The following is a 26920-nucleotide window of genomic DNA, read 5'->3' as shown; positions in this document are numbered from 1 at the left end:
TAGGAGCACACTCTTAAAGGGAGTGCTCCTAATCTCAGCGTGTTACCTGTATAAAAGACACCTGTCCACAGAAGCAATCAATCAAGATTCGAAACTCTCCACCATGGCCAAGACCAAAGAGCTCTCCAAGGATGTCAGGGACAAGATTGTAGACCTACACAAGGCTGGAATGGGCTACAAGACCATTGCCAAGCAGCTTGGTGAGAAGGTGACAACAGTTAGTGCGATTATTCGCAAATGGAAGAAACACAAAAGAACTGTCAATCTCCCTCGGCCTGGGGCTCCATGCAAGATCTCACCTCATGGAGTTGCAATGATCATGAGAACGGTGAGGAATCATCCCAGAACTACACGGGAGGATGTTGTCAATGATCTCAAGGCAGCTGGGACCATAGTCACCAAGAAAACAATTGGTAACACACTACGCCATGAAGTACTGAAATCCTGCAGCGCCCGCAAGGTCCCCCTGCTCAAGAAAGCACATATACATGCCCGTCTGAAGTTTGCCAATGAACATCTGAATGATTCAGAGGACAACTGGGTGAAAGTGTTGTGGTCAGATGAGACCAAAATGGAGCTCTTTGGCATCAACTCAACTCGCCGTGTTTGGAGGGGAGGAATGCTGCCTATGACCCCAAGAACACCATCCCCACCATCAAACATGGAGGTGGAAACATTATGCTTTGGGGGTGTTTTTCTGCTAAGGGGACAGGACAACTTCACCGCATCAAAGGGACGATGGACGGGGCCATGTACCGTCAAATCTTGGGTGAGAACCTCCTTCCCTCAGCCAGGGCATTGAAAATGGGTCGTGGATGGGTATTCCAGCATGACAATGACCCAAAACACACGGCCAAGGCAACAAAGGAGTGGCTCAAGAAGAAGCACATTAAGGTCCTGGAGTGGCCTAGCCAGTCTCCAGACCTTAATCCAATAGAAAATCTGTGGAGGGAGCTGAAGGTTCGGATTGCCAAACGTCAGCCTCGAAACCTTAATGACTTGGAGAAGATCAGCAAAGAGGAGTGGGACAAAATCCCTCCTGAGATGTGTGCAAACCTGGTGGCCAACTACAAGACACGTCTGACCTCTGTGATTGCCAACAAGGGTTTTGCCACCAAGTAGTAAGTCATGTTTTGCAGAGGGGTCAAATACTTATTTCCCTCATTAAAATGCAAATCAATTTATAACATTTATGACATGCGTTTTTCTGGATATTTTTGTTGTTATTCTGTCTCTCACTGTTCAAATAAACCTACCATTAGAATTATAGACTGATCATTTCTTTGTCAGTGGGCAAATGTACAAAATCAGCAGGGGATCAAATACTTTTTTCCCTCACTGTATATCGTTTATAGTTTAATTTGAATCACAGTTCCTGTGATCAGTGTCACATTGTTTTTATCGCTTTATTTTGTTGATTTTGAAGACGTTTTGATTGTTATTGTTTGACTTGCATCCCACTGGGATTTTTGCACACGGCGTTGATATGCGGTGTTTTTTTCTGGAAGACTTTTGCTGTTTTTTTCCTGGATTTTTCTGTTGCGTGTAGTCACTTTAAGATGTTTCTTGTTCGTGTTTTTGTTTGTTGCGGTTACACCCGAGTCAAAAGCCGCATGGCTCACAGGGTTATACCTAATAAATTAAACTGAAACTGAAAAAAACTGAAGCGCCACCACACATGCTCAGGAGAATTACTAAGCTATGAACTATAAAATACAATAAATCACTACTCTTGGGTTCTTTCGGTAAAGAACCAAAGAGTATGGATTCCTGCAGTCACAAAAGCTTCAAATGAAGATATGAACTATAAACTATTTTTATTTTAGCAGGTAAGGCCCACTGAGCAATAGCTCTTTTGTCACAAGCGACCTGGCCATCACAAACGATAGCCCAGCAAAGTGGCTTACAATCGTGTGGAAATTTATAGCAGTAGCCAATAACTAAACACATGTTGCTTCTAAATGTGCACGGAAAAACCTGAGGATCCGTAGAAAAATCCACGCGACCACGGGGAGAGAGAGAGACACGCAAACTCTAAATATACAGCAGGCGTCAGAGTCGGGATCGAATCCATGACTTTCTGTATACCAGGCGAGGTAGTTACCATCTTCTAGCCACTGTGATGATAATGAGAGAGAGACACGCAAACTCTAAATATACAGCAGGCGTCGGGGTCAGAATCGAACCCACGACATCCTGTATGTTATTTATATCTTTCCATTTGCATCCACTCGCACAACGGTGCCGTGCAGTCCATAACTCCTGCAAAACTGGAGATGCTTGCGCTTTGGCAAGAAACACTTGCGAAGGCGCCCGCTGAGCGAAAGAAGACAGAACGACGTCCGTGATGAACGTGCACGTTGACGGTGTGCTTCTCTCGTCTCGTCCCGTCAGTGCTGACCCTGGTGGCGGAGCGCGAGCGGCCTCTGGGGCCCGGCACGGCCCGCCTGCTCCTCCTGGGGCCCCCCGGCAGCGGCAAAGACCTCCAGGCCTCGCGTCTCGCCCTCAAGTACGGCCTGCTCAACGGTGGGTGAACCATCCGGACGGCCGCGTCGTTACAACGCGGTTTTCCCGAGCGGTCGACGACGAACTACTTTCTTGAGCTGCGCGGCCGAGCGGAGTGGATACACTAGCACGCAGTGATACAGAAACGCAGTGGCGGTGTACCCTCACTTATTTGTCCCGCTATCTCACCGCGTGTGTACGTAGTGCGTCGTGTCTCGCCAAACTTTACCCTTACATCATTTGTGGGGGATCTTTCCTGTCGCTCGATGCGTTTTTTGCTTCACGCGGCGCTTTTCGGGAAACGAATCTCCTACCAAAGCGTTAAATGAGGGCTTTCCGTACGGGAGCCGTGGTGTGGAACATTTACCCTTACCGAGGGCCGAATATGCCTTTCAAATACCAGTGGAGGATGGCGGTCGTCGTCGTCATCGTTGTTGTGAGTTGCGAGGAGTCGCCGTGCGTGCCGGTGCCGCTGTTGCCGCAGTGTCGTACAGGAAGCTGCTGTTGGAGGCCGCGGCCGGTGAGAGCGCGACGGGCCAGGCGGTTAAGATGCACCTCGAGAGCCGGCGACCAGGTGACCATAACTGCCAGGTCGCTTGACCAAACCGGCTAGCCAATGGGTGATCTGTTTAGCCAGGTAACTGCAGTGACCAGCAGTCAGGTGACCTCACTTGCCAACCAGGTGATGAGTGCTGACCGGCAGGAAGGTGAACCACGCTGGACACCTGCGAACAACTACTGGACATCTGTGAAGAAGAGCGTTATAGCTCATCGAATTCCTCGAGTATAAATACATATTCTGATTGAGACCATCAGACGGATGGCCTCGCTATTAGCCATGTGGCGAGGTGACGGGGTGGCTTGGAGGTCAGAGTGCAGAGCTGTTACCGCTGAGATCCTGGGTTCGAATCCACCTCTACCTAAGCCGGGTTCTCATTTGTAGCGAGTGTGATGGTCTCAGTCTGGTCATCAATCACACGGTTTGCACATTATTTGGCTAAATTCCAGATCCGAGAATAAAAAACACATTAGTGTGATCATCACGTGATGAACGTTGCTCCTGGCAACAGAGGTAGTTTAAAAATTCTGACTTCTCTCCACTCCCCACCTCCCCCCCACTGTGTGAAGTGGGTCACCTTCAGGGTTTCATCAGAAGTTAAACTGTGATACCTGGCTTTAGAGGACTGCTAGTATGAAGGGTTGCAAGTGCTCTGGGAGAGAACTGATTGTGTAATACATCTCATGAAATGGCGCGTGACACACAATTCTGATTTAAGTGGGTGAAAAAGTGTAACTTGTTCGTTTAACACATAGGCTTTCGCGACCAATAGCATCCATAAGCGTTTCTTTGGGTTAGATCGCGTAAATATATAAATATGTCGTAAAACCCACCACTACCCGATAGCCAACTAGTAAGGGTTGTCACGTAAACAGAACGTGGCCCATTCGTCACTAGTACAGCACTAGTGTATAGTGTAGTGTATAGTAGTGTAGTGTATAGTAGTGTAGTGTATAGTAGTGTATAGTGTAGTGTATAGTGTCGTGTATAGTGTCGTCTATATTAGTGTATAGTAGTGTAGTGTATAGTGTAGTGTATAGTAGTGTATAGTGTACTAGTACAGCACACCGGTGTGTTGGAGAGCCAAGCCACAACATTTACAATCTGAGTACGACGTTTCGCCAGTAAATACAACTAGCTTCATCAGGCGACAGACAGATTTGTGGAGAAGTCCACCTGTTTTGTTCCTTATATAGAGGCGTAGGTGTGGTGGCCACACTTCTGCGCTCTTGAATCAACGCACATTATGCATGCGCATTATGCGGGCCCTTTGATCTTGTCCTTCCTGTCCATTGTGTGTATTAAAATAGCCGTACCCACGGTTAATCCCTATTGAATTATGGTGGCCTGTACAGGGATGCATTTAAATATTGTATTATTTGATGATTGGCTTCCACGTGGTACTAAGTCGGTAACTATCCGAACGGTTAAAACATTTTTTTACTTCTTTCAATTTCGATAGATTCTCTAATTAGTACTCTTTGGTTCTTTCGGTAAAGTCACGTAGGCGAGAGATCTGCCGTGCTTCAGCAATTTTTTTTCTCGCTGTGGTTGTCCCACCTGATGACGATCGCTTGTGTTGCGATCGAAACGTCGTGATCCCTTATTTTTCTACCCACGTGACCTTACCGAAAGAACCAAAGAGTGTGGATTCCTGCAGTCACGAAAGCTTCAAATCTCTAATCAGTCTTGGCCAGTGGTAGCTGGTTTCGCACAGAACTTCAACATTATCAAATTCAATCGAGCGTCCTTGTAGAAGAACAAGCGAGCGCCGTCCAGCGACTCCTCCGCGGAAGGGGAAGTTCGGTAACCCCCCCTGCCCCCCCCCCCCACGGCTTGGCATCACCTTCCGTGCCCCCGGGGGGTGCCCGCGCCGTGCAGTGCCGGACCTGCTGGTGGCTCGGCTGCTGGCGGAGCGGCTGAGGAGGCGCGATGCGACGGCGCGGGGCTGGGTGCTGCACGGGCCGCCGCGCGTCGCCGAGCAGCTGGCACTGCTGCAGTCCGACGGCATCTTCCCCAACCGGTGCGGCCTCAGCGCCTGCCGCCCGCAGCCCGCAGCCCATAGCCAACAGCCCACCACCCATAACCCACCACCCATAACCCACAACCCATAACCCACAGCCCATAACCCACAGCCCATAACCCACCACCCATAACCCACAACCCACCACCCATAACCCACCACCCATAACCAACAGCCCACCACCCATAACCCACCACCCATAACCCACCACCCATAACCCACAACCCACCACCCATAACCCACCACCCATAACCCACAGCCCACCACCCATAACCCACCACCCATAACCCACAGCCCACCACCCATAACCCACCACCCATAACCCACCACCCATAACCCACAACCCACCACCCATAACCTACAGCCCACCACCCATAACCCACAGCCCACCACCCACAACCCATAACCCACAGCTCACCACCCATATTCCACAGCCCACCACCCATAACCCACAACCCACCACCCACAGCCCATCATCTATATCCCACAGCCAACAGCCCCGCAGCCCACAACCGTTACTCGCCGATTACTCAGTTGACAAAACTCAATCGTGTGAAAACTTGGCAGGACCCTCTTGCAAAAGAGTCTGCAGACTCAGCGAGGCTTTCCACACAAGAGACCCACCGACTCACACCGAGATCCATAGCCTCACAGACACCCAGTGCCTCACTCAGATAAACACCGACTTACATAGTGATCCAGAGACCAAACTATTGCGCCCCGCTACTTCTGTGCAGCCCCTTTAGATGCGCGCTCGCATGCAGACGCTGTGTAAAAGTCACAATCGTGAGTCGTGTACCTTTGTGTTGTTTCTTTGCATCTGCGTCTTTGTGTTTGTGCTCGTGTACTTCCCCTGCCCTACCCCCCAGGGTGTTCATCCTCGACGTGCCGGACGACACGGCCGTGGAGCGCACGTCGCTGCGGAAGACGGACCCCGTGACGGGCGAGCGGTACGCGCGCCGCGCAACGAACAGCCGCGGGCCTCCCGCTCTTGCCCTTTGGAGAGGTTCACCGAGTCTGGGACTCCCTCTCAGGAAGAGGCGCTGGGTTGGGAATGTTTTGACCAGTCGCATGAAATGAGCTGACGTTTCGGGCGTGGGCCGCCGCCGGGGTCTATGGCACGCGAGGTAGTCTGTACGTGTGTGTGTGTTGAACCTCTTTCACACCGTACTTAGGCAACCGTGCTAATCGGAGGTGCAGTTTTGAGTCTATGGGTAGTGGAAGTCTATGGGCAGTGTTGTTGAGTCTATTGGCAGTGTTTAGTCTGTGGGTAGCGTTGAGTCTATGGGTAGTGCTGAGTCTATGGGCAGTGCTGAGTATATGGGCAGTGTTGAGTCTATGGGCAGTGTTGAGTCTATGGGCAGTGTTGAGTCTATGAACAGTGTTGAGTCTATGGGTAGTGTTGAGTCTATGAACAGCGTTGAGTCTATGAATAGTGTAAGTCTATGGGCAGTGTTTAGTGTATGGGCAGTGTTGATTATATGGGCAGGGCTGAGTCTATGGGCAGTGTTGAGTCTATGGGCAGTGTTGATTCTATGGGCAGTGTTGAGTCTATGGGCAGTGTTGATTCTATGGGCAGTGCTGAGTCTATGGGCAGTGCTGAGTCTATGGGCAGTGTTGAGTCTATGGGCAGTGCTGAGTCTATGGGCAGGATGTGTGTTGAACTTCTTTCGCACTGTACGTAGACAGCGGCGCGGCTTTCGTACGTGCGGTAGTCCGCGCACCACGCGAGTAGTTGTGCCGCACCCTTGAATCCGGTAAAAAAAATAATAATGGGCGCAGTGCCCTTTAACCGCGGTGCATCGCCGCCGCCGCCGCCGCCGCGGTCGCGGTGCGTGCGCGCAGGTACCACGAGATATTCCGCCCGGCCCCAGACGGCGCCGTCTGGGCCCGCTGCCGCCAGCACCCGCGCGACTCGGAGGCCGAGGTGCGCGAGCGCCTGCGCGAGTTCCGCTCGCTGGTGGCACCCGCTCGGCTCCTGCATCCGCGCGCCGTCCTCGTCAACGCCGACAGAGACCCCCACACCGTGCTGGAGCACTTGGAGAGCCGCCTCGTCAATGCCCTGCCCGCCATCCCCCGCGAGGGCAACTAGCGGCTCGGGTGGGCGGGGGGGGATCGGGGCGACTGAGTTTGCAGAATTGACTCGTGGCTGTCAAGAGTAGGCGAGTGATGGGGATGACCCGGAGGATCGGGTGATTGGCAGGTTGCTCAACGGGATGACCAGTGACTCGCCAACACGGTGATGGGGAAGTAAAGACGATGGCCATCAGCTGAAGGGGGTGATCAGGGACTCGGGGGGTGAGATGTTAACTCCCTCGCCTGGTATGCAAGAGGTCGTGGGTTCGATCCTGACGCCTGCTGCTGTATATTTGGAGTTTGCGTATCTCTTTCCCTGTGGTCGCGTGGATTTTTCTCCGGGTCCTCCGGTTTTCCCCTCCACATTTAGAATCAACAACAGGCATTTAAAGTATTCGACTGCTGCTATAAATGCCCACTTGATAAGCCACCTGGTTGAGCTGTCATTTATGGCCATGTCGATTTTTCAAAAGAGCTGTACAGCTCAGTGGGCCTTGCCTAGTAAAATAAAAAAAAAATGCATCTCTTTTTTTTGGCCCATGATAAAATAAATATTTGCTCAAAAGCCTATCTCCTCGCATGTGAAGGCTTTCTCCGGGCACTCTCACAAGCACACACTCTTGTCATTGGCCAAACATCCCAAGCAGGACCTTTGATGAAAAGGGTCTTCAGGGCCTTGCCCGGTGAAATAAAGGACACTGTCAGAGCATTATTAAGTCCAAACTACGACTGTCTTTATTAAAACCTTATCTACGGAGTATTTTACCGACAAAACGGTGTTGCACGTCTACTTTCTAGCCTTAGCAAAAATCACGTTTGGTAAGAAAAGGCACAACGTAAGCGAGATGCCTCTTGATAGCGACACAGAGGCATCCTGACAACGCCAGTATCAATACTAACCGTGCGGTAATCATACACGCATAATGCAAAATAACAATATCAAGAACACTGAACTCATTTCTATACCACTGGTGACGTTTATATATGCGTCAGTAACGATATGCATTTTTTTTGTTTTCATTTACTATTCTAAAACATTTGCTTACTCAGGATTACGCAGATTTGCGTTTTTATCCCTGCCCCCCCCCCCTTCCTCTTCAGACCCCACACCATTCTCTCTAGGCCTCGCCCGTTCCTCTACAGGCCCCAAGCCTTGTTGTGTAGGCCTCGCCCGTTCCTCTAGAGGCCCCAAGCCTTGTTGTGTAGGCCTCGCCGTTCCTCTAGAGGCCCCAAGCCTTGTTGTGTAGGCCTCGCCCCTTCCTCTTTAGGCCCCAAGCCTTTCTGTATAGAAAATGGGGGGGGTGAGTAGTGGAGTACGTGCACAGCAGAGGTACGAGGGCGGGTGGGGAAAGTGTGGGTAGCGGTGGGGCGGCTTCATGAAGACGACCAGAGTCCCTCTTGGAGTAGTACAATGAAAGATGCATTTGGGATGCATCGAATGAGAAGTATTTTTATCACACGAAAAATGTCCTATTTTATTTCACAGTTTAACCACTCACCGCCCACCCCAGCTAAAGACCCCATTTGTCTCTTACATGTGATTTGAATTTTTGTTAATTTTACAAAACTCTTGCTGACTCTCAAATACAATGCAAATGCGAATTGCATCGTATTTGTCCAGCAAAATTAGAGGAATGCGGAGAAATACTAGAGAAAGATATACGATTAGCGTCGTTTCACAATTTTAGATCACGCTTTTTTTTCCGTTGTAGGTCAAAGGCCGTGGGTCATACACAGCTCATCAATACCACAGTCCCATGTTTACTTGCGGTCAGAATGAGGCGCTGACTCGACCCTTTACGATGGAAATCACTCTGATATCTGTGACATTGAAGTCTGTGACAAAGGTAGATAAGCGGAGGAGGTTCTACGTCCAATTGGAAACCCGGTGTGTGTCCACGCGCCTGTCATGTGGTGTGACTGAACCTTGGAACGACATGAACCTTCCCATTCTCACAGGTTGCTCCTCGGCACTGAGTGTACACATACATACATACACGCCCACACAAATAGAGAGGTTAGAACATAGATGCTAATAATAATCACTTTAAGTTTAACACGTAGGCTTTTGCCACCAACATTTTCCATAATGGAGGTTTTTTTTGGGGGTTAGAACGCGTAAATATAAATGTGTGTTTTAAACCCATCGCCACCCGACAAAGCCGATCAGTAAGGTTTGTCACGTAATCGTGTGAACTTATAACGGCAGTGCCGCCGCAAGTCTTCAATTAAAGAGGTGCTAAGAACCACAGACGACTCGGAAAGGCAGCAGCCAGGCAGTAAGCCGGTGCCAACTTCCACCTTGCCCCCTAAGATTTGCTGTCCTCTGTATATGAAGATGTTACTATGTGGGTGAAGGAAACCGGAGCACCCGGAAAAAAAACCTACTGAGCAGTTGGAGGCAGTTGCCCTGCAACAACAACAACGGAGGGCGGAGGAGCGACGCTCACAACAACGAGCGGAGCGCCGGGTGGCTAAAGCACAGCAAGTTGGCACAGTAGGGGGCACAGGTGGTGCATCAGCCAGTCGTCTCAGTCAGTCGACCTGTGGCATCTGGGTCTGCCCCGTGACCTGCCAGCGGGCGTTCGACACCTTCACGTGGCCTCAAGGTGCACATGGCCTGGCACAAGCGTCGTGGGCACGTCACCGCCACTTAGTGGCGAATGGCGGTTGTTGTTGTGTGTAAGTGTGTGTACCTGTGTGTGTGTGTGTGGGGAGCGGTGGTGTAGCGGTTAGCACGCTGCGCTATGAACCTGGCGACTCGGGTTCGATTCCCGCTCATGGCCAACACCAGTGACGAACCGGTCCTGGGCCTCCCCTAGGTCGACTCAGCCTCAAATAAGTACCTGGTGCGATGTGTAAACATCGTCACTAGGGAGACAAAGGCGGCCGGGCGTGGTGTTGGCCACCCAACCCCCTCGTGTGCCGTGCCGTCCTTCATAGGTGCTCGCTAACAGCACTTGCCCCAACACTCTGTTAAGGCTACATGGGGGGGTATTTGTGTGTGTGTGTATCTGTGTGTGTGTGTGTACCTGTGTGTGTGTCTGCGTCTGTGCACTCACACTCTGGGGAGCCTTGAGGGGTCCGGTCTCGGTCCGACTCCTGCCCCAGATACCGTGCGTCTCTCTGTAAGGGGACGGCATCGTCAATCGACCTCACAAAGACAAATGTCCCCCGCGTAGCCTACGCAGACTTGGGACAAATTAACAGCGTTTGAGCATCTTAACTCCCATCATCTTGACACCGGATAAACAGGATCCCATAGGTACAATGAATGTTTGTCCTTTGGAAAAATCTTCACGTAATAAGTAATATTTTTTAAAACTTTTTTTTAAACACGCTTTAATGAAATGTACCGTACTAGTAATGGAAGAACTCCACGACTCCAGGAAGTGGGCCCGAAGTTTGCCACAACGTAAGGGGGACTGTGGTCAATTACAGCCAACGTCAGTTGACAGTGGACAATTAGGCCCAAGCCGAAATATAACATAAAAAAGAATGTTTTCAAATATATATTTTTTTATGATAGAATATAGTATTGTCATCAGTATGACATAAGTATACCAAGTTTGCAGTCGATAATTGAGTTATAATATTTGAGGATACAACAGACAGAGTGAGTTAATAAAAAGCGTGTAATAATAATAATAAAAATAATATCCTCCAACAGATTATTTTCACGTGCACATTCCCCCTTTAGATGCCAGTGTCCTCGTAGCACAAGTAGCTACACAAGTAGTAGCTACATGTGTAGTAGCTGCACAAGTAGTAGCTGCTACACATGTAGTAGCTACACAAGTAGTAGCAACACAAGTAGTAGCTGCTACACATGTAGTAGCTGCTACACAAGTAGTAGCTACACAAGTAGTAGCTGCACAAGTAGTAGCTGCTACACATGTAGAAGCTACACATGTAGTAGCTATACATGTAGTAGCTGCACAAGTAGTAGCTGCTACACATGTAGTAGCTGCTACAGATGTAGTAGCTGCTACACATATAGCAGCTGCTACACAAGTAGTAGCTACACAAGTAGCAGCTACACATGCTACGGGCCCCGCACTTTCAAGGGCTCCGCGTTAAATGCTTTCAAGATATCAATTCCGGTTCAGTGATTCTGGACTTGCTCTATTACTATAGTACTATAATGCCTTCAACTTTTATGAACGACCGGGTGTTTAAGTTTAGCGATTTGTCGTATTATCTGGTTGTATCGCAAATGAATGAAAAAATACAATTACTTGACTATGCAAGTAAAAAAAAAATGTGTTTTAATATTTACGTGTTTTTTTTATTTACGGCCCCTTTATAACATCGTGCTACAGGCACCGCACTTAGCTTCATCTGACTCTGATAGTGTCCCGACGACACCTCACGATCCACACTGCTACCATCACCACCACCCTCACCTGGCAAACCGGGCCACACGCTCACCTGGCTCTGGCCACATCCGCGCCCCCGTCGGCCGGGGTAAGTTCCTCACCTGGCGATGAGTCCACGCTCCCACTGCCTGCGGCTCCAGGCAGCTGTGCTCCGTCGCCTCCTCCACCGCCTCGCTCGAGTCAAAGCCCCTGCGTCGGCACACACCCCAGGGGGCTTTAGGGGAGGCAACGGGTGCATTTGGGTCCGACTGAAATATCTTTTTGAAAAAAGTTCGAATGAATAAAAACAACCACAAATTTTGCCGTGCCTACAGCAGCGGCCACCGCGGGCTGCGAGAACGAGCCTCTGCTTCTGCCGCGTCCGGCCTGCCTGCCACGCATTCCCGCCCGGCGGTGTTCTCGTCGGCCACAAGCCGACGCTTTGTTATTTTGGCGTGGAACATGGGCACACGAAATGTTTCGGAGGCACCTGCGGTGGGCGCGGAAGAGCGACAATATACGGTCTTTCGCCCCGCGAACCAAACTCATAATTTCCCCCCGGTACCCCAGTATCACAGCCTCCCCCCCCCCCCCCAGCATCTTTAGCCCAATGAGCCAATCTCGGAAGAACGAGAGCTGCGGATGCTGGTGGCCTTAATCTTAGTTGTCTTGTGGTTGTTGTTGTTGTTTGACTTGCATCCCACTAGGATTTTTGCACACAGCGTTGGTGTACGGCGCTTTTTCGTGGAAGATTTTTGCTGGTTTTTTTCCCCTGGATTTTCTGTTTGCACAGTCAACACAAAGTCACTGTAAGATGTTTTTCTTGTTCATGTTTTTTGCTTGTAGCGGTTGCACCCGATTCAAGGGCCGAATGGCTCACTGGGCTATAACCAAATAAATTAAACTGAAAGCTGCGTTAAATGGTGGCGCACCTGTTGTCGGTCCCAGCTGACGGGGCGAGGGCCCCCCTTGATGTGGGTCGGGCTGGTTGTGCGCGGCCGGGGGAGTGGGGGGGCAGCAGGGTGAGTGCGCAGAGCAGAGATCGAAGAGGTCAAAGGTCAACCAGGAATGTTCATGCCGGAGGAATTCCGACGGGCTGTAAAGCTCTTTTTTTTTCCACCACAAATGTCCAGGAGGGGGACCGCGGGGGTCTGAAAGTGGCGACAACAAAAGGTTACAAAAACACGGAGTGCAAAGGAGAGGTAAGGTAAGCAAAATCGTAAAACAACGAACGTGTTTATTTTTACCAGTTAAAGCCCACTGGAGCTATTAGTTTCCTTTTCAGAGGCGACCTGGCCGCAAATGATGGCTCAACGAAGTGGCTTATCACGTGGAAATGTACAGCAACCAAATACTTTAAACGCGTGGTGATCTTGATTCTAAATGTGGAGGGAAAAACCGGAGGACCTGGAGGAAAAAATCCAGACGACCACGGGGGGTGGAGAGAGAGCGAGAGAGAGAGAGAGAGACACCGCAAACTCCAAACGTGCAACAGGCATCTCGGTCGGGATCGAACCCACGACCTCCTGCGCACAAGGCGAGGTAGTTAACATCTCCTAGCCACCGCGGCGCCCCCAGAAGGCACGAGGCCGTTACCGATGGAGTCGTGAGCCCCCCCCCCCGCCCCACGTACTCGCGGCGCACTTGCGCTCCCTCCACCGCTGCCGCACGGAGTAGAATCCCATGACGAGGAAGATGAGCAGCAGCGACACGGAGGAGCCCACCACCACCGGCACGTCATGCGGCTCCAGCAGCCGCCACCCCCCCACGGCCGCAGCCGGGGACGGCCGCCGCTCCGCTTCGCCGCCCGTCCGGAGCCCCGCCGCGTCGGCCGCGGCGGCACCGCGGCCGGTCACCGGAGACGTCGTCCGTGGCGGCGACGACGGCGACGACGACGACGATGATGATGACGACGGCGACGACGACGATGACGACGGTTGTGGTGGTGGCGGCGGCGGCGGCGGCGGTGGCGGAGTCGACGAGGGCACCGGTGGCGGACGACGGTCGTCAGGCTCCTCCGGTGGGGACAAGCGCCGCTGGTGGGGACGGAGGAAAGGGAGACCCCGGACGGACACTTCGACGATGCTCCGACGGATTGGTTTGATTCCGTCGACGCGGGGGGTGGGGGTGGGGTGGGCGAGAAATGTTCGTATTGAAAGGGCTGCACCGCGCCCGTGTGGACCTGAACATCCAACTTCCCTGTACAAGAACACGGGGCATAAACCGCGTGGGTTGACACGGTGGTTGGGCGGTAGTACCTTGCGAGCGATTGCGCAACACGCACGGGCGATTGCGCAACACGCGCGAGGGATTGCGCAACACGCGCTCTCGCTTCACTCGGCATCGCCGGGGCACACGGAGAGAGCCGTGGGGGCCTCGTCACGAGCGGCGCCTTTTACCGCCGTACGCGCAGATCCCCCACCCCCCCCCCCCCCCCGGGGCTTGCGTGCCGCACCGACACACCAACCACGTGCCCCACTGACACACCAATCACGTGCCCCACCGACACACCAACCACGTGCCCCACCGACACTCCAACCCCGTGCCCCACCGACACACCAATCACGTGCCCCACCGACACACCAACCACGTGCCCCACCGACACACCAACCAGGTGCCCCACCGACACACCAACCACGTGCCCCACCGACACTCCAACCACGTGCCCCACCGACACACCAACCACGTGCCCCACCGACACACCAACCACGTGCCCCACCGACACTCCAACCACGTGCCCCACCGACACACCAACCACGTGCCCCACCGACACACCAACCAGGTGCCCCACCGATACTCCAACCACGTGCCCCACCGACACTCCAACCACGTGCCCCACCGGCACACCCACCACGTGCCCCACCGACACTCCAACCACGTGCCCCACCGACACACCAACCACGTGCCCCACCGACACAGCAACCACGTGCCCCACCGACACTCCAACCACGTGCCCCACCGGCACACCAACCACGTGCCCCACCTACACACCAACCACGTGCCCCACCGACACACCAATCACGTGCCCCACCGACACACCAACCACGTGCCCCACCGACACTCCAACCACGTGCCCCACCGACACACCAACCACGTGACCCACCGACACTCCAACCACGTGCCCCACCGACACACCAATCACGTGCCCCACCGACACACCAACCACGTGCCCCACCGACACAGCAACCACGTGCCCCACCGACACTCCAACCACGTGCCCCACAGACACAGCAACCACGTGCCCCACCGACACTCCAACCACGTGCCCCACCGACACTCCAACCACGTGCCCCACCGACACACCAACCACGTGCCCCACCGACACTCCAACCCCGTGCCCCACCGACACACCAATCACGTGCCCCACCGACACACCAACCACGTGCCCCACCGACACACCAACCAGGTGCCCCACCGACACACCAACCACGTGCCCCACCGACACTCCAACCACGTGCCCCACCGACACACCAACCACGTGCCCCACCGACACACCAACCACGTGCCCCACCGACACTCCAACCACGTGCCCCACCGACACACCAACCACGTGCCCCACCGACACACCAACCAGGTGCCCCACCGATACTCCAACCACGTGCCCCACCGACACTCCAACCACGTGCCCCACCGGCACACCCACCACGTGCCCCACCGACACTCCAACCACGTGCCCCACCGACACACCAACCACGTGCCCCACCGACACAGCAACCACGTGCCCCACCGACACTCCAACCACGTGCCCCACCGGCACACCAACCACGTGCCCCACCTACACACCAACCACGTGCCCCACCGACACACCAATCACGTGCCCCACCGACACACCAACCACGTGCCCCACCGACACAGCAACCACGTGCCCCACCGACACTCCAACCACGTGCCCCACCGACACACCAACCACGTGACCCACCGACACTCCAACCACGTGCCCCACCGACACACCAATCACGTGCCCCACCGACACACCAACCACGTGCCCCACCGACACAGCAACCACGTGCCCCACCGACACTCCAACCACGTGCCCCACAGACACAGCAACCACGTGCCCCACCGACACTCCAACCACGTGCCCCACCGACACTCCAACCACGTGCCCCACCGACACACCAACCACGTGCCCCACCGACACTCCAACCACGTGCCCCACCGACACTCTAACCACGTGCCCCACAGACACACCAACCACGTGCCCCACAGACACACCAACCCCCTCCCAACCACATGCCCGGTGTGGTTACCGCTTCACGTGGCGCATTCAGACGCGGTTAATGCGGCCGTCTGGAACGCTCTAACCTTCCAATATTATGAAGGCCACTGGTGAGCTGTGTAACTTTTAAATCGTCCCCGTTTAATCTTGATTTGAAGCTTTCTTGACTGCAGGAATCTATACTCTTTGGTTCTTTCAGTCAAGTCACGTAGGTAGAAAAAATAATAGATCACGACGTTTCGATCGCCACACAAGCAATCGTCTTCAGGTGGGAGAGAGAAACAGGCTGCTGAAACAAGTCCTTATACAGTGAGGGAAAAAAAGTTTTTGATCCCCTGCTGATTTTGCACGTTTGCCCACTGACAAAGAAATGATCAGTCTATAATTTTAATGTTAGGTTTATTTCAACAGTGAGAGACAGAATAAGAACAACAAAATCCGGAAAATGCATGTCAAAAATGTTATAAATCGATTTGCATTTTAATGAGGGAAATAAGTATTTGACCCCTCTGCAAAACATGACTTAGTACTTGGTGGCAAAACCCTTGTTGGCAATCACAGAGGTCAGACGTGTCTTGTAGTTGGCCACCAGGTTTGCACACATCTCAGGAGGGATTTTGTCCCACTCCTCTTTGCAGATCTTCTCCAAGTCATTAAGGTTTCGAGGCTGACGTTTGGCAACTCGAACCTTCAGCTCCCTCCACAGATTTTCTATGGGATTAAGGTCTGGAGACTGGCTAGGCCACTCCAGGACCTTAATGTGCTTCTTCTTGAGCCACTCCTTTGTTGCCTTGGCCGTGTGTTTTGGGTCATAGTCATGCTGGAACACCCATCCACGGCCCATTTTCAATGTCCTGGCTGAGGGAAGGAGGTTCTCACCCAAGATTTGATGGTACATGGCCCCGTCCATCGTCCCTTTGATGCGGTGAAGTTGTCCTGTCCCCTTAGCAGAAAAACACCCCCAAAGCATGATGTTTCCACCTCCATGTTTGACGGTCGGGATGGTGTTCTTGGGGTCATAGGCAGCATTCCTCCTCCTCCAAAACGGCGAGTTGAGTTTATGCCAAAGAGCTCCATTTTGATCTCATCTAACCACAACACTATCACCCAGTTGTCCTCTGAATCATTCAGATGTTCATTGGGAAACTTCAGACGGGCATGTATATGTGCTTTCTTGAGCAGGGGGACCTTGCGGGCGCTGCAGGATTTCAGTCCTTCACGGCGTAGTGTGTTACCAATTGTTTTCTTGGTGACTATGGTCCCAGCTGCCTTGAGATAATTGACAAGATCCTCCCGTGTAGTTCTGGGCTGATTTCTCACCGTTCTCATGATCATTGCAACTCCACGAGGTGAGGTCTTGCATGGAGCCCCAGGCCAAGGGAGATTGACAGTTCTTTTGTGTTTCTTCCATTTGCGAATAATCGCACCAACTGTTGTCACCTTCTCACCAAGCTGCTTGGCAATGGTCTTGTAGCCCATTCCAGCCTTGTGTAGGTCTAGAATCTTGTACCTGACATCCTTGGAGAGCTCTTTGGTCTTGGCCATGGCGGAGAGTTTGGAATCTGATTGATTGTTTGCTTCTGTGGACAGGTGTCTTTTATACAGGTAACAAGCTGAGATTAGGAGCACTCGCTTTAAGAGTGTGCTCCTAATCTCAGCTCGGTACCTGTATAAAAGACACCTGGAAGCCAGAAATCTTTCTGATTGAGAGGGGGTCAAATACTTATTTCCCTCATTAAAATGCAAATCAATTTATAACATTTTTGACATGCGTTTTTCTGGATTTTGTTGTTGTTATTCTGTCTCTCACTGTTCAAATAAACCTACCATTAAAATTATAGACTGATCATATCTTTGTCAGTGGGCAAACGTACAAAATCAGCAGGGGATCAAATACTTTTTTCCCTCACTGTATATGTAGTGGATTAACACGCGCATACAGGGGGGAATGGTAAAGACGCGCGAGTTATGGACAGTTGGGTTATGTCGGGCCGGCCAGGTGTGGCGGCGGGAAACTGTGCGGTAATGACGGGCCAATTAAGCTGGAGAGCGATGTACGGCTGTGATTGGCTGGGGTTGTTGACAAGGGCGGAGTGGCGCCGGAATGTCTGGTGATAGAGGGGGCAAGTAACAGGTGCGGGTGGACGCCCAGCGGTGGCACGCGGCCTAATTAATTGGTTGGTAATGAGAACAAGGATATATTCGGGAGATGGAAAGAACGAGTTAAGTTGTCGCTGGGACTGGAACGAAGCAGGTCGGAGAGAACCGGAGCAAAGACATAGGAGACAGAACAGGCTAGCAGTAGAGCAGAGACAAGCAGAGAGAAGCAGAGACAACCAGAGACAGCCGAGATAAGCAGAGAGAGACAGAGAGGGGCAGAGACAGCGGGAGAGAGACCGAGGTACAGCATGAGACAAAGACAGAGAGGGACAGAGACAGCGGGAGAGAGACAGAGATACAGCATGAGACAGAGACGGAGAGAGACAGGGACAGCGGGAGAGAGACTGAGATAAAGCGTGGGACAGAGACAGAGCGAGACAGAAACAGCGGGAGAGAGACGGAGAGACAGCGAGCGATGGAGAGAGACGGAGACAGCGAGCGACGGAGAGAGACAGAGACAGCGAGCGACAGAGAGAGACAGTGAGGGATAGGGGAGGAAGCGGAGTGAGCGAGACGGGTGGAGCGCGGCAAGCGAGCTGCGACTAAGCGGAATGACGAAGTCACAGACGTAATGTGACGAATTGTAATAAAAGTGGTGTCGGAGAAAACAAGAAAATTGTTCGTGTCAAGTCGACAACTACATATATATAGAGCCAACAGGGGGGGAGGGGGGGGGTGCCGCATCGGGCAAGAGGATGGAGGCTAGAGAAAGGTGAGCGACTCGATAAGGTGAGCCTTCTTGTCTCACAGTCTGTTAAAAGATCTAAGAGTTGTGTGAAAACCCTCCCCGTAGAGACGGGTTTTCACACAACTGTTAGATCTTTTTGTTGCGTGTCGCTCCTCTGCCCTACATTGTTGCTGGAGGGCGACTGCCTCCAACTGCCCAGTAGCACCGTCCTTCATGAGTCTCCTCCACAGAGGCCGATCTTGACACTGCTGGTACCAGTCATTGGCAAATCCACTCAGCTCCACATCCTCCTGTACCACATCACTCCATATCTTTTCTAGCCCGTGCCGAGTACATTTAGCTCCCTCGATCCGGCCGAACAAAAGCTGTTTAGGCATGCGGTGGCTGGGCATGCGGGCTACATGACCCAGCCAACACAGCCTTGCCTGATGGAGGAGCTTACCAATGGGACTTTATCCAGATCTTTCGAAGATTTGTGAGCTCCTCACACAATCCAGCCTGGTTAACCCCAGGATGGGTCGTACGCAGGCCAGCCAGAATGTTTCTAACCGGCGAAGATGTTCCATTAGGGGGGTCCACGTTTCGCAAGCGTAGAGAAGGGAGGGAATAACTGTGGCCGAGAAGACGAAGCTTCGTGCGGAGCGACAGACCAGGTAGCTTCCACACAGCGTTACGCAACCGATGAAAAGATAATGCCGCTCGACTGATTCAGTGAGACCTCTGCTGTTAAACCGGAGCCGGTCATGGGCACACTGCCCAGGTATGGAAAACTCTCCACTCTCTCCACAATTGCCCCATCACCAATTGCGAGTTGTGGGGGTGGAGTGTCTGATGGTACAAAATACCCAGGCAGGTGCTTCATTTTGGTGGGGCTGATGGTAAGGCCCTACCTCTTAGTTAAAAACTCCAGGTTTAGCAGCAGCGCCTCCAACCCCTCCTCCGAGTGAGCAGCAATTACAAGATCATCGGCATATGTAACATTGTTGACCAATAGGGAGCCATCCCTTGACAGCACCCGGGCATCGATCAGCCTCCCATTGTATCTATACAGCCATTTAAGGCTTCTGGAACTATGTGGTTAAAAAATATGTTAAATAATGTGGGAGCCAGAGGACATCCCTGTCGCACCCTAAGGTGAACAGGGAATGGCTCCGACTCCCAGCTAAGTTGTTTTACCCGTGCCCGCTCACCATCATGAAGGTCCTTAATGATCGTGAGCAGAGGGTCAGGGACTCCGAAAGCACGAAAAACAACCCAGAGCCCAGGCCTACTGATTGTATCATAGGCCTTGACCAGGTCAATATAGCACCACCATCACCATCGTCATCACCGTCTCAGTAGGGGAAAAAAAGCTTCATAGCTCATCGGATTCCTCCAGGATAAATAGATAATCTGATTCTGACCGTCACCATGGTCTGCGCCGTGGCGGTGCCCTCACCGGCGGAGCTGGCACGGTTGGTCCCGTCACCGCGGCGGCGCCGCGAGTCGCCAGCAGCGCCGACGGCGAAGTGACCGCAGAAGGCGTGGGGCGCGGTCGCAGCTCGCGATGGTCAGGGTCAGCCGGAGTGGACGGCCCAGGTGGGGCGGGAGGTGATGTTGGGCGGGGTGGTGGTGGTGCAGCCGTTGACGCTTGCGATGTTAGCGCCGGTGCCGCCGCTGCTGGTAGCGGTGGCGGTGTCGGCGCTGAGAGGCTGGTGATTGGTGGCGATGTTGCTGAAGGCCGGGAGAGGCTGGAGGTTGGCGATGTTGGTCGTCCGGTTGACGTTGCCGCTGGAGTTAGTCGCGACGGTGGCGGTGGCGGCGGCGGCGGCGGCGGCGGCGCCGAGAGAGCGAGTAGCAGTGATGAGAGTTTGGTCGCCACCTCTGCAGGTGGTGACAATCCGGCCGTTGGCTGTTCCGGTTGTGCTTGTGGTGGTGGTGGTGACGAGCTGACCATTGACACGACTGGCGGTGGCGGTGGAGCTATCGGTGATTTAATCACCGGAGCTGCCGCTGTTGTCGTCGTCGATGGCGGAGGCGGCGGCGGCGACAACAACCGCAGCATCCCCACGGTCGCTGTCGTCCTCATCTTCGTCGTCGCCGGCGGTGCACGCGGTGACGTTGTCCCGGCGGCGGTGATGAGCCTCGACGGCGCCGTCGTCGTCGCCGTCGTCGCCTCACCGCCACCGTCGTCGTCCTCCCAGCTCCTCCGCGGCCGCTCGCGCACCCGGAGGCTGGCGCGGTGGCTGGCGCTGCCGGCGGGTCCAAGCACCGTGCACACGTAGACGCCCGCGTGGCGCGCCGACACCGCGCGCAGCTCCAGCGACGCGCCGCCTGCCGCGGACAAAGATCACCCAACCACGCCGCGGTGCCTTCAGCGGGCTGTTTGGGGCACGTTGGGACGCTTGAGGACAGGAGGTCGTAAACGTCATCGTCAGCCGCCATCGCCACCATCATCATCACCGCCACCATCTCCATCGTTACCACCACCGCCATCATTATCATCATCATCACCGCCACCGCATTCATCACCGCCATAAACACTACCATCATCACCGTCATCACCACCACCATCACCACCACCACCACCATCATCATCATCACCACCACCGCCATCATCACCATCATCATCATCACCGCCACCATCTCCATTGTCACCAACACCGCCATTATCATCATCATCACCACCACAGCCATCATCACCACCATCACCACCATGACTATCACCACCACCATCATCATCATCACCACCACCACCATGACCATCACCACCACCATCATCATCACCACCATCACCACCACCAGGCCGCATGTCGTCAACCCTGGCGGGTGGCTGCACTTCCATCGTCGAACTCCCGGCCCGACAAATCTCAGAGATAGGGGGGCACCCGGGGGGGGGGGGGAGAGGGGGGCCTCACCCCTGTCGCGGCGGACCCTGGCGTCGCCCGGCGGCACCGGCGCGCCGTCGCGACTCCACGAGTAGCGGAGCGGAGCGTCGCCCGCGGCCACGCACGGCAGCGTCGCCGCAGATCCGGCGTCCACGGCCACCGACTCCAGGAACACCACCACGACGGGGGGCACTGGGGGGTGGAGGGGGGGTCGGGTAGAGAACCGGGGGGGGGGGAACAAGGCATGGGGGAATTGGGGACCCGGCAGATAGGGATTGGAAACTCCAAGAGGGGGGTGGGGGGTCGCGAATGGCGAGATGTTGACTACCTCGTCCGGTGTGCGGGAGGTCGTGGGTTTGATCCCGACCCTTGGCGCCTGCTGCTGTATATTTGGAGTTTGTGTGGCTCTCTCTGACTGTGATGAGATGTTAACTACCTCGCCTGGTATGCAGGAGGTCGTGGGTTCGATCCCGACCCTGACACCTGCTGCTGCTGTATATTTGGAGTCTGCCTGTCTCTCTCTCTCTCATCATCATCACGGTGGCTAGGAGATGTTAACTACCTCGCCTGGTGTACAGGAGATCGTGGGTTCGATCCCGACCCTGACGCCTGCTGCTGCTGTATATTTGGAGTCTGCCTGTCTCTCTCTCTCTCCGTGGCCGCGTGGATTTTTCTCCGGGTCCCTCCGGTTTTTCCCTCCACATTTAGAATCAACATCACCACGCGTGCGTTCAGAGTATTTGGCGACTGCTCTAAATTTCGACGTGGTGATGGCAAGCAACTTGGTTGAGCAATCATTTGTGGCCAGGCCGCTTCTGAAAAAGAGCTGCGTTGCAGCTTTAGCTTAGTTTAAATAGAATGGGAAAGAAGAGGCTGAACTTTTGGTATGGTCGTGGAGAGATTGGTGGTCGTGTTGGTGGTGAGGAGCGGTGGTGCCGCGGTTAGCGTGCTACGCTACGAACCCGGCGACCCGAGTTCGATTCCCATTCACTGTCTACTGCTGACACTGGTGACGATGGTCTGAGAAGGTCCTGGGCTTCTCCTAGGTCGACTCAGCCTCAAAAGAGTACCCAGTGCATGGTAGTGCTGGTGGTGGTGACGGTAGTGGTGGTGGTGGTAGTGCTGGTGGTAGTGCTGGTGGTGGTAATGCTGGTTGTGGTAGTAGTGCTGGTGGTGGTGGTAGTGCTGGTGGTGGTGGTAGTGCTGGAGTAGGCGATGGTAGTGCTGGTGGTGGTAGTGCTGGTGGTGGTAGTGCTGGAGTAGGTGGTAGTAGTGCTGGTGGTGGTGGTAGTGCTGGAGTAGGTGGTGGTTGTGCTGGTGGTGGTAGTGCCGGAGTAAGCGGTGTTAGTGCTGGTTGCGGAGGTGGCGGTGATAGCTGCTGCTGCTGCTGCTGGCGGCGGCGGCGGCGGTGGTGGCGGTGGTGGCGCAGGCTCGCCGCCTCCGCACCGCCGACGTGCAGGTGGAACACCAGGGTGGCCTCTCCGGCCGCGTTGCTGGCGTGGCACGCGTAGCGGCCACGGTCAGACGCCTCCACGTTGCTCACGTGCAGGGACGCGTTCCTCGCCCTGGTAACACACACAAAGGTCCCCCGGGTAGGCCCTCGACGGACCGTGGGGGCAAGTGCTGTTAGCGAGGAAGCAGCACCTGGGTGTTGGTCTACAACCACGCCCGGCCGCCTCTGTCTCCCCAGTGCTGATGTTTACATGACGCACCGGGTTGCTATTTTTGTTTGTTAAGGCTAAGGCGACCTAGGGGACGTCGGACCGATCACCGGGTTCGTAGCACGGCAACGCTTACGACTACACCACGGCTCCCCACGCACACGCGCACACACACAACAACAACAACCGCCATTTGCCACTAAGTGGCGGTGACGTCACCACGACGCTTGTGCCAGGCCATGTGCACCCTGAGGCCACGTGAAGTGTCGAACGCCCGCTGGCAGGAGGTCACGGGGCAGACCCAAGTGCCACGGGTCGACTGACTGAGATGACTGGCTGATGCACCACCTGTGCCCCCTACTGTGCCAACCTGCTGTGCTTTAGCCACCTGGCGCTCTGCTCGTTGTTGTGAGCGTCGCTCCTCTGCCCTCCGTTGTTGTTGTTGGAGGGCGACTGCCTCCAACTGCCCAGTAGCGTCCTTCACGAGCCTCCTCCACAGAGGCTGATCTTGACACCGCTGGTACCAGTCATCGGCAAGTCCACTCAGCTCCACGTCCTCCTGTACCACATCACTCTCTCTCTTCTCTAGCCCGTGCCGCGCCCGTTTAGCCCCCTCGATCTGGCCGGACAAAAGCTGTTTCGGCATGCGGTGGCTGGGCATGCGGGCTACATGTCCCAGCCAACGCAGCCTTGCCTGCCGGAGGAGCTCACCGATGGGACCTTGCCCAGATCTTTCAAGGATGTGTGAGCTCCTCACACAATCCAGCCTGGTTAAACCCAGGATGGATCGTAGGCAGGCTAGCCTAAATGTTTTTAACCGGCAAAGATGTTCTATTAAGGGGGTCCACGTTTCGCAAGCGTAGAGAAGGGAGGGAATGCCCGTGGCCAAGAAAACCTGAAGCTTAGTGCGGAGCGACAGACCAGGTAGCTTCCATACAGCGTTACGCAACCGATGAAAAGATATTGCCGCTCGACTGATTCGGAGTGAGACCTCTGCTGTTAAAGTGGAGCCGGTCATAAGCACACTGCCCAGGTATGGGAAACTCTCCACTCTCTCCACAACTGCCCCATCACCGATTGGGAGTTGTGGGGGTGGAGTGTCCGATGGTACAAAATACCCAGGCAGGTGCTTAGTTTTGGTGGGGCTGATGGTAAGGCCCCACTTCTTAGTGGCACGCTCCAGTCTCAGCAGCAGCGTCTCCAACTCCTCCTCTGAGTGAGCAGCAATTACCAGATCATCGGCATACATAACGTAACGGTTGAGCAATAGGGAGCCATCCCTTGACCACACCCGGGCATCGATCAGCCTCCCATTATATCTGTACCAAATGGAGATTCCCCCGGTACAGCTATTGAAGGCTTCACGAACTACGTGGTCAAAATAGATTGAAATAATGTGGGAGCTAGAGGACATCCCTGTCGCACTCCAAGGTGTACAGGGAATGGCTCTGACTCGCGGCCACGTAGTTTTACCCGGGCCCGCTCACCATCATGAAGGTCCTTCATGATCGTGAGCAGGGGGTCACACGCACGCACGCACACGCATACACACGGCGAAGGCAGGTCGTACACCGGGTTGACAACAGTCTCTAGATCATCACCATCATGATGGTGGTGGTGGTGATGATAATGGTGATGATGATGACTACTGGACATCTGTGAAAAAGAGCTTCATAGCTCATCGGATTCCTCCAGTACGAATAAATATTCGGATTTTGATCACCACCACCACCATCATCACCACCACCACCACCATCATCACCACCACCACCATCATCACCACCATCATCACCACCACCACCATCATCATCACCACCATCATCACCACCATCACCACCACCACCATCATCACCGCGCTCTCCCTCCCCACCCTCAATCGCACGACCCCCCCCCCGCTCACCCGAGGGCCCAGCGGGGCCCCCTCCCCACGGGGCTCCCCTCGTGGCTCCAGCGCAGGGCCGGGGGCGGGCGGCCCAGCGCCGGGCAGCCGAGCGTCACCCCGCGGCCTACGGCCACTCGCACGGTGCCGTGGGGGGTCGCGGACGGGAACGACGGAGGAACTGCGGGGGTGGGAGGGGCGAGAGGAGGGGTGGGAGGGGGAGCGAGGGAGGGAGGCGAGGGGGAGGGGGGAGGCGAGGGGAGGGGGGAAGCGAGGGGAGGGGGGAGGCGAGGGGAGGGGTGGGAGGGGAGGGAAGGGGAGGGGAGGCGAGGGGAGGGGGGAGGCGAGGGGAGGGAGGGGAGGGGAGTAGCAAAATATAATAATAGTTTTTTTAACCCTTTTCTGGTAACAAAACTGACACCTTTTTAGGAGGAATCATGTTACTGCATTAACCACAAAACCTGCGGTCAGAATGCAAACAAAAAACAATTCTGATAATGGATGCATTTTTTTTTGCATTCTGACCGCAGGTATTGTGGTTAATGCAGTAACATGATTCCTCCTAAAAAGGTGTCAGTTTTATTGCCAGAAACGGGTAAAAAAACCTATTATTATTCTATCTACATGTGCTTTACCGAAAGACTCAAAGAGTATGGATTCCTGCAGTCACGAAAGCTTTAAGTCAAGATTTACAATCTTAAGTACGACGTTTCGCCAGTAATTACAACCAGCTTCATCAGGCGACAACCAGATTTGTAGATAAATCAACCCGTTTCGTTTATGGATTCCTCCAGTTATGAACACAGTATTCTGATGATTCTGAAATCCGAGCGATTTCCCTGCACAAGCGAGCAACAGGCCTGAGCCTGTGGTGGAAATCACACGTTAGTATGACAGTGCCGAGTTTGTCCATTAGTTCATCCAACCTATTCGCGCGGCTGGCTACGTACGGTGCAAAAGAAGTTCAACAAGCATAGGACAACCGTTTTTGGATCAAAACTATTAAACTAAACTATTCAACTATTTACTTTAGCAGGTAAGGCCCAGTGAGCTACGTAGCTCTTTTTCAGAAGGGACCACCTGGCTATCACAAATGACAGCTCAGCGTAGTGGCTTATCACGCGGACATTTATAGTGGCCAAGTACTCCACACGTGAGGCGTTGATTCTAAATACCAACAAAAAACACAGCATCTGACACCCGTACCCGGAAGGGTGGAGCCATGTGATGGGCTGCTGATGCCGTGAGAGATCAATGTGATTGGCTGCTGATGCTTCCACAGGTAGAGTGGGAGATCAATATGATTGGTTGCTGATGCTTCCGCAGGTAGAGTGGGAGATCAATGTGATTGGCTGCTGATGCTGTGAGAGATCAATGTGATTGGCTGCTGGTGCCGTGAGAGATCAATGTGATTGGCTGCTGATGCCTCCACAGGCAGATAGAGAGATCAATGTGATTGGCTACTGATGCCTCCACAGGCAGATAGAGAGATCAATGTGATTGGCTGCTGGTGCCTCCACAGGCAGATAGAGAGTTCAATGTGATTGGCTTCTGATGCCTCCGCAGGCAGATAGAGAGATCAATGTGATTGGCTGCTGATGCCTCCACAGGCAGATAGAGAGATCAATGTGATTGGCTGCTGATGCTTCCACAGGTAGAGTGGGAGATCAATATGATTGGTTGCTGATGCTTCCGCAGGTAGAGTGGGAGGAGATCAATGTGATTGGCTGCTGATGCTGTGAGAGATCAATGTGATTGGCTGCTGGTGCCGTGAGAGATCAATGTGATTGGCTGCTGATGCCTCCACAGGCAGATAGAGAGATCAATGTGATTGGCTACTGATGCCTCCACAGGCAGATAGAGAGATCAATGTGATTGGCTGCTGGTGCCTCCACAGGCAGATAGAGAGTTCAATGTGATTGGCT

At 53.8% G+C, this 26920-nt stretch overlaps 2 protein-coding genes across 3 annotated transcripts in view; one reads left to right on the top strand and one right to left on the bottom strand.

Annotated features, from left to right (window-relative positions):
* The window catches only part of AK8 (adenylate kinase 8), a 20882-nt gene extending 13007 nt beyond the window's left edge, over positions 1–7875 (top strand). The window contains exons 9-13 of the mRNA XM_032976401.2: positions 2395–2526; positions 2990–3079; positions 4946–5087; positions 5957–6037; positions 6933–7875. Coding sequence (XP_032832292.1) covers positions 2395–2526; positions 2990–3079; positions 4946–5087; positions 5957–6037; positions 6933–7179 — 692 coding nt within the window. The 3' untranslated portion in view covers positions 7180–7875. The remainder of the gene's footprint in view (positions 1–2394; positions 2527–2989; positions 3080–4945; positions 5088–5956; positions 6038–6932) is intronic.
* LOC116955307 (uncharacterized) overlaps positions 7873–26920 on the bottom strand; it is a 21888-nt gene continuing 2840 nt past the window's right edge. The window contains exons 3-11 of one of the 2 annotated variants that reach the window (XM_076053043.1): positions 25017–25176; positions 22902–23020; positions 21486–21647; positions 20027–20901; positions 13155–13557; positions 12454–12505; positions 11644–11731; positions 10196–10289; positions 7873–9136 (exon numbers count right to left, since the gene is read on the bottom strand). In XM_076053043.1, coding sequence (XP_075909158.1) covers positions 9117–9136; positions 10196–10289; positions 11644–11731; positions 12454–12505; positions 13155–13557; positions 20027–20901; positions 21486–21647; positions 22902–23020; positions 25017–25176 — 1973 coding nt within the window. In that variant the 3' untranslated portion in view covers positions 7873–9116. The remainder of the gene's footprint in view (positions 9137–10195; positions 10290–11643; positions 11732–12453; positions 12506–13154; positions 13558–20026; positions 20902–21485; positions 21648–22901; positions 23021–25016; positions 25177–26920) is intronic. The other variant, XM_076053044.1, reaches the window with a different exon arrangement.

Source organism: Petromyzon marinus, chromosome 59 (genome assembly GCF_048934315.1).
Source record: "Petromyzon marinus isolate PM22_M1 ecotype Great Lakes invasive population chromosome 59, UKy_Petmar_22M1.pri1.0, whole genome shotgun sequence".
Taxonomy (NCBI): domain Eukaryota; kingdom Metazoa; phylum Chordata; class Hyperoartia; order Petromyzontiformes; family Petromyzontidae; genus Petromyzon; species Petromyzon marinus.
This window is presented reverse-complemented; position numbering and strand designations above follow the sequence as displayed.